The 13,438-nt window shown below is 42.4% G+C and overlaps 1 protein-coding gene across 1 annotated transcript in view; it reads right to left on the bottom strand.

The window, feature by feature from the left end:
* LOC149249743 (DNA (cytosine-5)-methyltransferase DRM2-like) overlaps positions 1 to 13,438 on the bottom strand; it is a 271,981-nt gene that overhangs the window by 189,588 nt on the left and 68,955 nt on the right. The window contains exon 8 of the mRNA XM_089458777.1: positions 11,999 to 12,101. Within this exon, the coding sequence (XP_089314903.1) occupies positions 11,999 to 12,101 (103 nt within the window). The remainder of the gene's footprint in view (positions 1 to 11,998; positions 12,102 to 13,438) is intronic.

Raw genomic sequence — 13,438 nt, 5'->3', positions numbered from 1 at the left:
TGCAACAACTTCGTGCCTCACGCACCGCTGCAAACCTCTTTGTGCCATTCTGCACTGCTGCAACCTCCTTTCTGCCTCTCGCACTGCTACAACCCTCTCTACACTGCCTTGGACTACTGCACTTCTAACACTCTTTATCGCTTCATCCACATCCATTTCTACCGACATCCACCATCCTTCTACTCTCACTTCGAGGCTCCCGTAGCCAGGTATAATCCAAGATTTTGGGTACCTCAAGGATCCTGCCCCTCATCGCCTATAGTCTTCTTGACTACAGCTCGATGTCTCCCCACTTCTTCTCTTGAGGTACATGAGCAATCATGGCACAATCGTCATCATAATATACCTCCTTTTTCGCCTTCGTTGGCGCTACCTTGGAGTTAGACGCCTCTCCCTTACTCTTCTTCCTCGAACACTGGTTCGCATAATCACCTAGCTCCCCACAGTTGAAGCAGTTTATCTTGGAGAGTTCATTTTTCTTCCTCTTCTCCTGCTTCCCCGCAGATGCCAAAGCTGCATCCTCTTCCTCCTCTTTCTTGACCCGGGCTCCTTTTCCACTCCTTCCCACCTTGGTCTGCCGTCTAATCTCTTCTTGGCGAAGAGCTGCCCATAGTTCTTCCCATCCTGGAAGAATCGCTCTGCCCAAAATACTTTGGAGGAATGTCTCCCACTCCTCGGAGATTGCTTTAGGTCGGTCCTCACCATTAATTCCTTATCCGGCGTGGCCGTTATGGAAGTCAGTTGGTCCCAGATCTCCTACAACCTACTGAGGAAGTGATCTACCTGCTCCCCCTTCTGCATCTAGTACAACCGTAGCTGATTCTCCAGTAGCATTTTCCTCTACAAAGAAGCGTCTTGATACAACTTCGTCAAGGTGTCCCACATTCCTTTTGCCGTGTCCTTCTAGGTAATATGTTGGACCACATGATCCTTGACCCCATCAAGGATTATGCATTTCATCTTGGCCATTGCATCCTCATACTTTTCGTTGTCAGTTGGGTCGACTGGGATCGCCACGGTTCTGAAGGCGAAGGCCTTGATGCAATGTCTATCTAGAACGAACAAGATCCTGGCCTTCTAGATCACAAAGTTGGACGCCCCGTCCAGCATGTCCTGATCCCTCAGTCCATTAATGGCCATCTCCCTGCTCTTCTTTTCGACTCCTCTAAGTCTCTACTTCCCCTTGGAAGTTCTCTCTTCGACTCCCTCTAAGTCGCTACTTCCCTCCTGGAAGTTCTCTGCTAGACTCCCTCTGAGTCTCGATTTCCCTCCTAGAAATCTGCCTGCCAACCGTCGAGTCGCACCTCTCCAATCTCCTATGCACCTGCAACACTGATCTGGATTTCTTGGCTAGAAATCCACCTAGGTAGCGACTCCCTCTACCTTGGTTTTGCCCCGTTAGGTACTGTTCTGTCTCGGCAGCAAAAACACCCCACCAGCTTCACTCTCTCGGATCTGCCCACAGCTTCCTATGCCCCAGCAGCTAAAGAACTAAGCCTCTAGGCTCTGCGCAATCCTAGCAAGGCTAATTTGCCCCCTTGGCCAACTGCGTCAACCCTCCTGGTCTCTGCATGGCTCTTCTGCCTTCCTCAACCTCTGTGTTGGCCTCTCTCTAGCTCGAACTGATGACACATGCCCTCTACATCAACCTTCTCTGCTGCTTTCTACCTAGGAACAACTTCTGCCACTCGGGACCGCTATTTCTGCTGCAAATTCTCTGATTCAACTAGCGCCTTCAGCTCTCCTGTGATCTGAAATGCTCTGATACCATGTTGAAATTTCTAAGTATTACCCATTAGAAATTTTATCTGTATTCTCTGATTTATTTCGCCTACTTGTTTAATTACTAACAAGTTATTTAACCATATAAACACTAAAATAAACACAATACAGTCTCAACCATCTACAAATCAACAGTTGAAGAAATAGACAAACACACAAGTGACACTGTTATTTTGGACAATTGTCCCGGAAAAAACCCAACTTGGGAAAATCGATGCAATAGTTCTAAGGGTTTTATTATTAAGAAACTTTTCCGAGTACACCGGGTGCCAAACTGGCTCACCCGATAGAGATAAACAAATCTAGCAGTAATACCTCTCTTGAGAAGTAGATATTCTGAAAGTCTGCCCCACGAAACCCTCTCCAGAACAATCTGAAGAACTGCATCAGCCCTCTTGGCCTCTGTGTCAACCTGAAACCCTCTATGTTAGCCCTCTGAGGCTTTGCGCAACCTCTCTGGCCCTCTGCATCACTTCTGCAGCCTCTACGTGGATTACGCAAACCCTTGTGGCCTCTGCACAGTCATTGCTGGCCTCTGCGTGGCTCCTTCTGCCTCTGCGTCTGCCTCTCTTCCTCTGCGCTAGTATTCTGGCACTATCTCTGCCTCTCTACCTCGTACTCACTACCTCTCGCTACAACTCTGATCACTAATTCGATTTCTCTTACCAAACCTTGCTCTAGAAAATCGAATGACCGATCACTCTGGTGTATCTCCAACTGGCCCTCAAGCCTCCTCTTGTACTTTTCCTGTTGGTCCTTCAACAGCTGAGATTACATCTCTAATCAACGACTAAGATTAGATTTGGCTTGATCCATGTTATTTAGAACCTTCTAACCCAGTTTTATATTAATACCCACTAATATTTTATCTTTCCTAAGTTTAGATTTAGGAACTCCATAAAAAATATTAATTTTGTTAATATCTTCTTAACCAGGTAAAATCTGCCCAAACCATTTTTTAGTCTTGGAGACCTCATGTGCTTTAGCCTCTCCACCAATTTTCATGGCTAGGGCACATCCGATGCTACCCCAAATAATAAAATTTCCCAAAACGATTTCTAGGTATTGGAGAATTCATGTGTCTAAGCCTCTCAGCAAATTTTGAGACTTAGAGCACATTCGATGCTACCAGAAATAAACACTCCCTCTTAGCGATGAATGTGCTCTAGCAATGCACCCTGCTGAAGCATCACTCTGTTCTATAACATCTCCTTCTGCGCTGCTAATGTATGACATCATGTCCACCAACTACTGCGCAAATGTTGCATATGTACTGCTACTGACCCTGCCACTGTCAACATTGCATTTGTACTGCAACTCCCTCTCAATTCTGCATTTGGGTTGTTGTTGCTGGCACTACCACTGCCAATATTGCATCTGCAATGCAACCTTCTCCAACTATTGTTGCTACTGCATTAGTAACAGAAAAGAATCCCAAATTACTGAACAAGTGTTCAGTATGATGCATCTCGTTGTTGGAGTTCTGACTGTTGCTAGTCTCTATGCTGACCCTCTAAAGCCTTTGCGTCGCTGCCGACTCTGCTCTATGCCAACTATACTGTTGTAAACTCTAGCTCTGTGCTTCTTAGTCTCTGGCACTCCTAGCCACTGGAACTATCACTCTGGCACTCCTCTACAACTCCTCTTCACCAACTTACACTGGTCCATCCTGTTACTTCTGATCTAGGCTCCCGTAGCAAGGAATTGATCTAAGAGGTGGACTCCTCAAGGATCCTATCCAAATGCAGTCCTTTTGAACTACAGTTATAGATCTCCCCACCTCCCTCCTAGAGATGTGTGGGCTGTCATGTCGAACTCCCCCTCCTCGATCTTCACGGTTGCAACCTTCGGATCATGCTTCTCATTTTTGTCCTTCTTCCTCAGAGGACATTGTGTTGCGTAGTGACTGAATTCACCACACCTGAAGCATTTGATCTTCGAAACATCTTTCTTCTTTTTCCGTTGCTCCTGTTGCCCCTTGGATGCGAGGGCTGCATTCTCTTCCTCCTCCTTGGGCTTCAACCCACTGCTGCTACTTTCGTCAAGTTTACACTTGACCAAGTCTCTCCTCAGCTCCTCTTTATTAAGAGCTACCCACATTTCATCACAGTTTGGCAAAGTCGCCCTGCCCAGGATGCCCTGCACAAAGATTTGCCACTCCTTAGAGACTGAATTTAGGGCCAACCATACCATCTCGGAACCTTGAGGTGTTGAGCCCACAACTGCAAGCTCATCTCGAGTCTCCTAAAGTTTAGTGAGGAACAGATAAATGCGTTCCCCCTTCTGCATCTGCAAGTATCTCATCTTTTGCTCCAAGTACATCTTTCATTGCTCAAAAGATCCCTGGTATAGCATCGACAAAGCATCCCACATCTCCTTGGCAGTGTCTCTACCAACGATGTGACAGACTATATTATCCTTTAATTCGTCGAGGATCATTCTCTTTGTTTTCCCCATTTCTCCCTTGTACTTCTTGAGCGGATCTGGATTTGTGGGCTCCGCTACCACACTGTCAACGTAGACTTCGAGAAAATGCTCATCTAGGAGGCATGACATCCTTGCCTTCCAAATCACATAGTTGGATGCCCCATCCAACCTATCCCGATCTCTCAGTCCACTGGCTGCCACCTCTGCCAATCAAAATGTCGAATGACCTCCTCTCTCTTGCTACTGCTCAGCAAATGAGAATTCGAATTCCCTGGCTAGGAATTCTCTAAGGAAGAAATTCTCTCAAGTGTCTCTTTTCTTCCTTCTAACGTCTTTCTGCCCAGCAACTGCCTGCAGAAAACTACGTCCCTGTTATCACCCCAAGAAACTCTCTTAAGTTGTATATCAGAGATGCTCGGGAACATTACAAACTCAACAAAAATGTTGGAAAATGGTGGATGAATGAAAGAAATGCTGCATATTCAAGCCAAATAACCACTTCCACTGTGCTTAACCCTAGACATGGGTGAACACCCTCAGACTACAAGGCTTTAGACCACCAATTACTCACAGTTTTAAGGAAAATGTGATGATGCAGAATACTAATCACACCAGCAGATGCATAGGACCCTGTGATGGCCAACTGCAACCAGTAAAAATGTCTGTAAATCTGTTTCCTAATAAACAGACAGGATGACAGCTCTCTAGCATTAAAATAACAGAAACCTGCATACAAATTCAATGATACATGCTAGATTCAAACACAAAGGTGGGATGACAGCACCTCTAATGCTAAACATCTACAGCACATGAATAAATGCATAACAGGCACAGCCTGAAACAAAGAAGAAGAAGTGGAAAGTGAGCAATTAACAGCAAAAGAAACTTGCATTAGCTGAAAATGAAGACCAAACGGCAGGTATCACAGTAGTTACAGTCTCTAGAAGTTGAAGCTTACAACAAAATATCATTCATCAACCTAATTACATTCTGTTTCTGGGTATATATGGAGGTTGATTACAAAAATCTCTGCTAACCTATGCATGGAGGGGTCATAACTGGCCACCAACCGCATTTACACGCAGATATGGGTCTCTGATACAATTTCACTGTTTTAATGAACAAAATGACCTTTCTGCTGCTCTGCTGTACTTCAAGAACAGGTGAAAAGCCGTGTTTATCTGCTCAAGGTTGTCCTTCTCATCCTTGGCCGTGCTGCTCTTTGAATGTAGTAGCTGAGGATTTAATGTGCAGGTCGTTGGATCATGTCCTCCTTCCTTCTTCGCGTACACAGGACAGGCTCAAAACACGGAAAATGTATTGAAAATGGACGATGGACTGGGCATGAATATTAACCGTTGGATGACAAAATGGACGGCGGAGATCAGAGTATGCGGGCTATCGGGAGAAAGCGTGAACAGATGAACGATGGTCGTTGGATCATGGCGGGAATGATCCAACCGCTGACGGGAGTGGAAGATGTGCAGGAGAAGGGTACGGACAAAAACTGAAGCAGACAAACGAGGGTCGTTGGATCGCGGGCGGGCAGATCCAACGGCCGACGGGCGCGCGAGCTGCACGAGCATTAACAAGCGGGAGAACGGTTTTGGGAGGCGGGCGGTATTCCCTGCACCACCTTTGGACCCATGGCGGTTTCTGTATACAATGGCGCGATCCCGTAATTGCGCGACACGTGGCAGCCCAAAACCACCGCCCCCGCGGGTTAACGTGCGCACAAGTCGCGCGATCGGGGGAAGCGTCCACCGTTAGATCTCGCGATAGACGCGATCAACAGTGGAGAAACGATGACGAGTTAGAGAGTGGGAAATCCAATGGAGACCGTTAGATCGGGGGAATCAACGGCTGAGATTTCAAAAGCGACAGAGGGTTAAAATGGCGCGGGTTCATGTTTTAAACGCCCGAGCTAAATAAACATGGGTTTACACGGGTTTTATAGTGTTAAAACAAAAAACGCCCGGGAGCCGGAAAAAGGGCTTAAGCGGCGTTTAAAGGAGAATGAGGAAGATTAAGAGGAAGGAGGAAAAGGAGGTGGCGGGAGTTATAAGGGCATAATGAAAATGAAGGAGGAAGGATCCAATAGACTGCTGCGAGCTCCTTTGCAACCAAAATCAGCACTGCCCAACCTATTTTATCCATCAAATGTCAAAGAACATAGTAGAGCTAACAGTGCCACCAAAACCCCTCTTCGTTGAAGCTTCTGTTGCGTTGCTCCCTCTGCCACTAACGGATTTCGATCTGGAAATCCTACCTTTCTATCAACTCATTCATAGAGAGATTTACCACGAAAATCTAGCCCTCCTGGCCTAAACTGTGCAATCCCTCTGAGGATTTGAATTGTTGCCTCTGCAGGAATTTTGAACTTCCTTCTTCCTTCAACGTTGGGCTCTTCCGACACTGTTCTCTTGTTTCACCTACAACTTTGAATACCATGTGAAAATTTGGATGCCCAAATTTATACTGCAGCAAATGATTATGTTTCTTCTATTTGTTAATTACTGAACAAAATTATTTATTGTTTCCTACAGTAAACACTGAAACTAACACACTATAGCCTTAACCACTTAAATAAAATGTGGAAACAAGAAACTGAACAAGAAAGAAATACACAACACATCTACACAGTTATTTTTGGACAAATGTCCCCAGAAAAATCCAGTGTGGGAAAATTGATGAAGCAATTGATGGTTTTATTATTATGCAGTAGTAATTTCTGATTACAATCTTTGGATGCCCTCCTGGCTATCCAGTACAGAGAATATCACCGACATAGAGATAAGTGGGATTAACTCACACTATCGCTAGAGATCTGACTGATCCAACCACTGAATGAGCGGCCCCTGGCTACCTCTGCGCAGTCACTGCGTTAGCCCAGTGTCACACCCTCTAGGGACTACGTCACCCCTTCTGTTGATCGATTTGTTGCCTAGGAACTTCAATTTTCACCTCCCGGTCTCACACCCCGACTTCTAGCCTCTGAAATCGATTCCTCCAGCAAATTTTCGGACCTCCTCAAGGCTCTGCGCTGCCTCTACATGACCCTGTGTCACCCTCTTCTAGCTCTACATTGCCTCTCCTATATCTCTCTCTGCCTTATCTGCTTTAGAAATTCGATCTTCTGAACTCTACTCGACCTGTTCTCCAAGTTCCCCTCAAGCCTCTTCTTATATCATTCTGTTGGACAACCAACAACCCAGATTAACTTCTAATCAATGGCTTAGATCATTTTGGCTTGATTCTCGTCTTCTTCTAGAAGTTATAGCCGCAGTTTAGATTAATACCCATTAATTATTTTAATTTCCTAAGTTTAGACTTAAGGTCCCATGAAAAATAAGTAATTATTTTAATAAAATTGTCTCCGGGTGGAATTTCCCAAAACGATTTTTGCGTATTGGAGAATTCGTGTGTATAAGCCTCCCTGCAAATTTCGAGACTTAGAACACATCCGATGCGACCAGAAATCAACATTGGAGAGATGGAGCAACAAAGATTTGGGAGCAGAGATTTTGGAGGAAAATTTTCTAAGTATTTCCAGTGTCTAGGAGGCAGCAAAGAGGAGGCTGAATTATCTACAGAGGAGGTCGTACAGAGTAGTGAGAATTAGCCAGATTCCCAGTGCGATTTTCCATAAGGAGCATTGTTTCAGTGGCTAATGCCCGAACCTATTCCCAGGAGGTAGAGCAAATTGTTTTCAAAGGCAAAGGAAGGAAGGAAGACTCACCTAGAAGGGTTTCTTGGGTTGTACGAATTTCCAGAGGCCAAATTTGTGCATTCCCAGTTCAGCATTGCGAGTAGATGGGAAGTGTGAGTGGCAAGAGAGAGGCCAAGTTGGATAGAAAAGGGAGATATTTTATCTCTAGTATATTTTGTCAATTGTGATTAGTATTTGCCAGTGGATTTCCCCCATAAGGCATCTAATTGATTGTACTCTCGAATTGTTGCATAATAATAAAACCCTCATCTGCTGCATTGGTTTTCCATTCGAGGTTTTTCCAGGGACATTTGTCCAAAAATAATTGTGTGAATTTTTGTGTCTGTGCATCTATCTTTAAATTATGTATTTATATTTCCACAACATTTTTATTTTGAAGAATGCATCAGTGATTTAATTTTTATTTGCTGTTAATAAATAACAAAAGGCAAATAAATACTAACAGTTAAAAGATTAAACTACATTTGTTGTGTTCAAGTAAATTTCACATTGAACTCATAATAGTGCTACCTCCCTAGGTAGGAGCCGCTAATAGACCACTCTATTAGGTGTTTCCAGCCCCCAAGGGGAAGTGATATATCCTTGATCCACCCTTCAATCGATAGGTGTCATGTGAGTAATGATGAAACGGAGGTAAGAAGACTTCATGGCCAAGTGCCATGGTCAAGTGACCAGCTGTGATGGGCTCCTCATCCTGTGTGTATAGATGTGGGGAGGGAGCAATCGTGGATGCATGAGATACCAACTTAGCCTTTGTTTTTCTACCCCTCTTGTGCACCTTTTACTTTTTCTTGATTTTTCTTTGTATTACTGCTCATAGCTCAAAGGGTTAGAGTTTGATTTCTATGATGTATAGCAATTATAATCCCCTTATCGGTGAGGCAGCTCATCACCCACTAGGGGATGGGATATGCAAGGGTTCTTTCTAATAATATGAAGAGAAACGTGTGCTCAGAAACTGAGTGATGGTCATAATGAGTGAGGTAGAGCCCATGTTAGGATTTTTCCCATGTGCTAATGTATATGTCTTGGCCATCTTTAGTATTTTGATATTTTTTTGTTTTTACTTGTAGCCATCATATGCTTCTTCTTGTTCTATTAGCTGCATCAACCTCCCAAGGCCAAGTTTTGGGCCCTACCCAGGTATGCGGATATACAGTGCCAAATCCCAAAGAATCAATGGTCAGTTGAACCCGAACAAAGGAGCTGGAATATAGGGCTCATAATGTAGGATGGAAAGTGGTAAGTATGGAATAGGGAGAGATGGGACTATACTATCTCGATCAAGGTTTCCCAAGTTCCCAAGTAGTTCCCCTCCTATACCCATTGGCCCATTAGGGGAGGTCCCATTGGACTAGGATGAAAGATTAACAACCCATTTAAGGTGAGGGAACAAGATCATGATCAAAACCCCTCTTCCTTCCAGGTTACCCAATAATCCATGTCAAATGCCCAAAATACAAACAAGCATAAGCACCCAATTACAAAATGAATAAATTACCTTTTGATCGAAAGCCCACCTTCCAACATGTTCACTTTCCAAATGGTCAAGGGAACATATGGATGATTTAGGTGGCAGAGATATGAATGGCACGTCTCATCGGCTACTAGCAGTTGTCAAGGGTTGTTGGTTGGACGGTTGGAAGAGATGATGGGAGAAAATTTCTCCTATGGGCTAACCCACTTTTGGTGAGTAACAAAAACTTTACCTTTAAGTACAATTTGGAATGTAACAAACCCCATATGCCCTTTATATTTCTAGCTCTTGTCTTTGCCCTATTAACCACCTTAAAAAATCAATCTAAATAACAAAACAAAAATATGTTTCATCAAATACCTCTTCATTTCACCTTGAGCGATGATGTTATTTATCTTAGTTATATATGCTATAAATACTCCCATCGTACTAGAGGAGGGCCAATCTAAAGCAAGAACAAGATTGTGACGTGGCATTGGCACCATCTCGATTTACCTTTAACCTTGCAACCAATATTCGGGCTTCACATTCTAAGTGCAAGAATTATAGGTAACATCCTTTATAGTGGGATTACTCAATTACTTGCATGCTTCTATCAACCCATCTTAGCGACAAATGTGGTCAAACATGCAACTAGTGGAGACGTTGTTGGTACAAACAATGATAGATTAGTGAAATGATGCACCCCCCAACATGAAATCCCACAAGGCCACCTCCTCTTACTTCTTTCCATTCTCAGTATAGAGGGATTGGTACCTTACCTCATTGTTAGCACAAATCTCATAAATAGATGCCCATCACCAAGTTTCTTCCCTCCCGGACAGATTTGCTAGCCTTGTATGTTATTGACGTACAATAAGGTGTCCCCTACTTCCTCCACTGATGAGTACAACTAGGTCCTCTAAGCCTTGGCCATTCTCCAAAGTATATTATTAGGATCAGCTTTGGCACGCTTGCATTTTTTAATGATGATGGCTCTTCTTTTGATTCGAATAGTGGCCAAGATGTTCCTCTTCCTTGGCCTCCATTGTCTTGGCAACTTTCTAGAGAACCTATCATGGCACAATGTTGTCACTAGGATCCTTTCTTTCTCCTCGAGTATTATCTATTTCACTTTCCAGACTTACCAAAGGGGTTCCCTTCCTTTTTCTATTTTATTGTCTACTCTTTCTTTATTCCCTTCTATATTTAAGCTTAAGTTTTAGACTACTTAGGAGATGCTCTAGCCACACATTAGTGTTGTTGCCAAATGTTGCGCTTCATAGTCCCATTGACTTATTTCGGTCATCCATGGACATTAATAGAATTTTATTTCATGTCATTTCATAATTTCATCTCTAAGGACGCAATCTTGCATCACAAATACAAAAGTAATGCTCTAATATGCAGGTTCAATGTCTTTTGGCCTACTATTATAGCACTCGAGGACTGGATTTGCAAGAATTGGATAGAGTACATGGTAAGATATTCCTCAAAGGCTTTCTTTATTGTCTATTTTGATACTACTGAACATAGAATATGACCCATGGAAACCGTGCCTTGCTTCAAGGGTTGAACTATTTTTTCTTGAAACCATGGTTTCCAAAATTTTAACCCAGCCATAGTGATAATTTCCTAGACCACGATTTGGGTGAGGCTTTCAAATCTCCCTCTTTACTTATAAGATGAGAAGATCTTGGAAGTAACCGGAATTCATTGGCTAGGCATATTAAATCAGATGTAAACAAGAAAGCAAAAGAAATTGGCACTTGTGCGAAAATGTGTAGAACTTGACTCAAGCAAAGGATTGTCATGCAAGGTTATCCTGGAATGTGAAGGAGTCCAATGCCATTGGATTAAAAAAAATACAATCTACAGGTGTAGACATTGCCAAGAGATAGGTAACCTCATGGATGCTTGTCCTCAAAAGGCATAACAACAACAACAACAATCAAGGACACAATTTCCACAAGGATAAACCTTGAAGGATTCCAACATATTAAGAGGGGGAAGAAGAAGACTAACTGGAAACCTGGAGGATAAAAGCTAGATACAGGAACAGAAATAACATCTAAGGCCAAAGGACGTGAATCCAAGTACTTTCCCAGAATTCCTATTAGCCAAACAAGAAATATTTCAAAGATTTAGGAGAAGGCAGCACCCTAGCCATGTTGGTGCATTAAAAAATTGAAATAAGGCCTTTGAAGTTTGAACATGAAGGTTTCACCAACAAATTCATTTCAGGACAAAGATTCAAAGAAGAAACCATGCAAAAAGCAAGGATGAAACTCGTGAGATAACAACCAGCCTAGAAGTGCAAAAATCTAAGTGCTGCATGAATTCGGATTCTTTTCAGAACTGTGAACAGATGCCCTTGTTGATTATTTCTTAGAATTTCCTTGCAATTAAAGGAACAGCGCTCCTTTGTGAGCATGAATTAATCACTACCGATTCATTAGGCAATAGGAAATTCCGATTTTGGAACCTTATATTCTGTGGTAACTAAACAAAAAAGATAAATGTTACAAGAAATATCTGGTTGATAGTACAATCCGTCATACATTTCACTCTGAAAACATTGATTCACAGCATATCAAACATACCAAATCTTTCGATGGATGAATACACTTCTTCTGCTTCAAATCCCATTTCCACTAAGTGGCCTATAACATTGAGTTCCCGAGAACTGTCTGCCTCTTCCCCTGCCTATATGCATTTTAAAACAAGTAAATCACATCATACATACTACAAAATTTTGAAACAAAGTAAATCCCCACTATAAGTTTCCAAATAAAACAATCTCTACTGAACTTAACGTAACTTTACGAATCCAAACATCAATTAAATAAAAAGCAGGGATTTCAATGGTCGCAGTTTTTAAATCTCTTCCAGTTTGTCACTAAAGCCAACACTTTGACTGAAAAGAGTCTCTCTCTCTCACAAAAGCACACACAAAAGAAAAAAGAAGGGAGAGAGAGAGAGCAAGGATCCCTCCCTGATACTCTTTCATTCTAATGCACACATGCGTCGAAACATAATCATATTTTCCAGGTTATCACTCCTTTTTTGGCAGGTTCACAACCCAAGATGACATTTGGGAATGGATACACGATGCATCATGAACCCATGCATCCATAATGGACCCACATCCTGTTGCACACCATAAATCTCCTTAACCAAATACCACCAGAGAAACTACAAAGGTCATCGATTTTGACCATGTTACCCTTTCAGGGTAACTACTTCTGGAGACACCCTCATTTAGGTGTGGCATTGTTCCTTGGATGAACCTTCCTGGTCGTTTCTTTAAATTTAGGTTTGTTCTTCCAATTCTTCCATCATATACATGATGATCTAGCCTCACATCACTCGCAAGTTCTTTCAAATGACTCTGCCATGGTATATGAGCTACTATGACTTCACGCATGACCTTTATTTCAGTTGATGTGCTATAATTTTGTGTGTGGATTTCTTGCTTAGACATGGGGTGATGGTCTCTCACCTAGTCACGAACGTGGTAAACATTAGGTGAGATCTAATAATACTTCTGAACGATAAAGATTTTATTAGTTTGTCTTGTTATGCCATGAGAAGACATATTTGTCCTTAGAGAAGTGTCATCAAGACTTGGGCCAAGTCTAACTACTGAAAATCTAGTTGAGTTAGCAATGTACATATGCTAACCATACTTACGCTTTCCATTTTTCTATGTTCGCTCCCATCTCATTTTCATGAAAAATATATTACTCCCACACATGTTTGGTTTATCATATGTCGTCCAACAAGGTTTAGTCAAGCAAATTGAAGAATAATGTAGGTTTAAATCAAATAAAGCCAAAAAATATGAGGTGAAAAGCATGAAAGCTAAAAAGACAATAAAGCTGGACCTATGCCACCTCATTAAAAAGGCCTTCACCCCAAGTGCTCTGCTCAAAATGCATATCTAATGAAAGAACTAAGAAATCAAAGAAAAAATACATGCTCTACTAAAAAATGCATATCTAATGAAAGAACTAAGAAATCAAAGAAAAAATACAAGAATG

The sequence above is a fragment of the Pinus tabuliformis genome, chromosome 7, assembly GCF_031772625.1.
Source record: "Pinus tabuliformis cultivar Carrire ecotype Pingquan chromosome 7, CPIR1, whole genome shotgun sequence".
In the NCBI taxonomy this organism is placed as follows: Eukaryota; Viridiplantae; Streptophyta; class Pinopsida; order Pinales; family Pinaceae; genus Pinus; species Pinus tabuliformis.
Note: the sequence above shows the minus strand (reverse complement) of the source record. Positions and strands in the feature narration are given on the sequence as shown.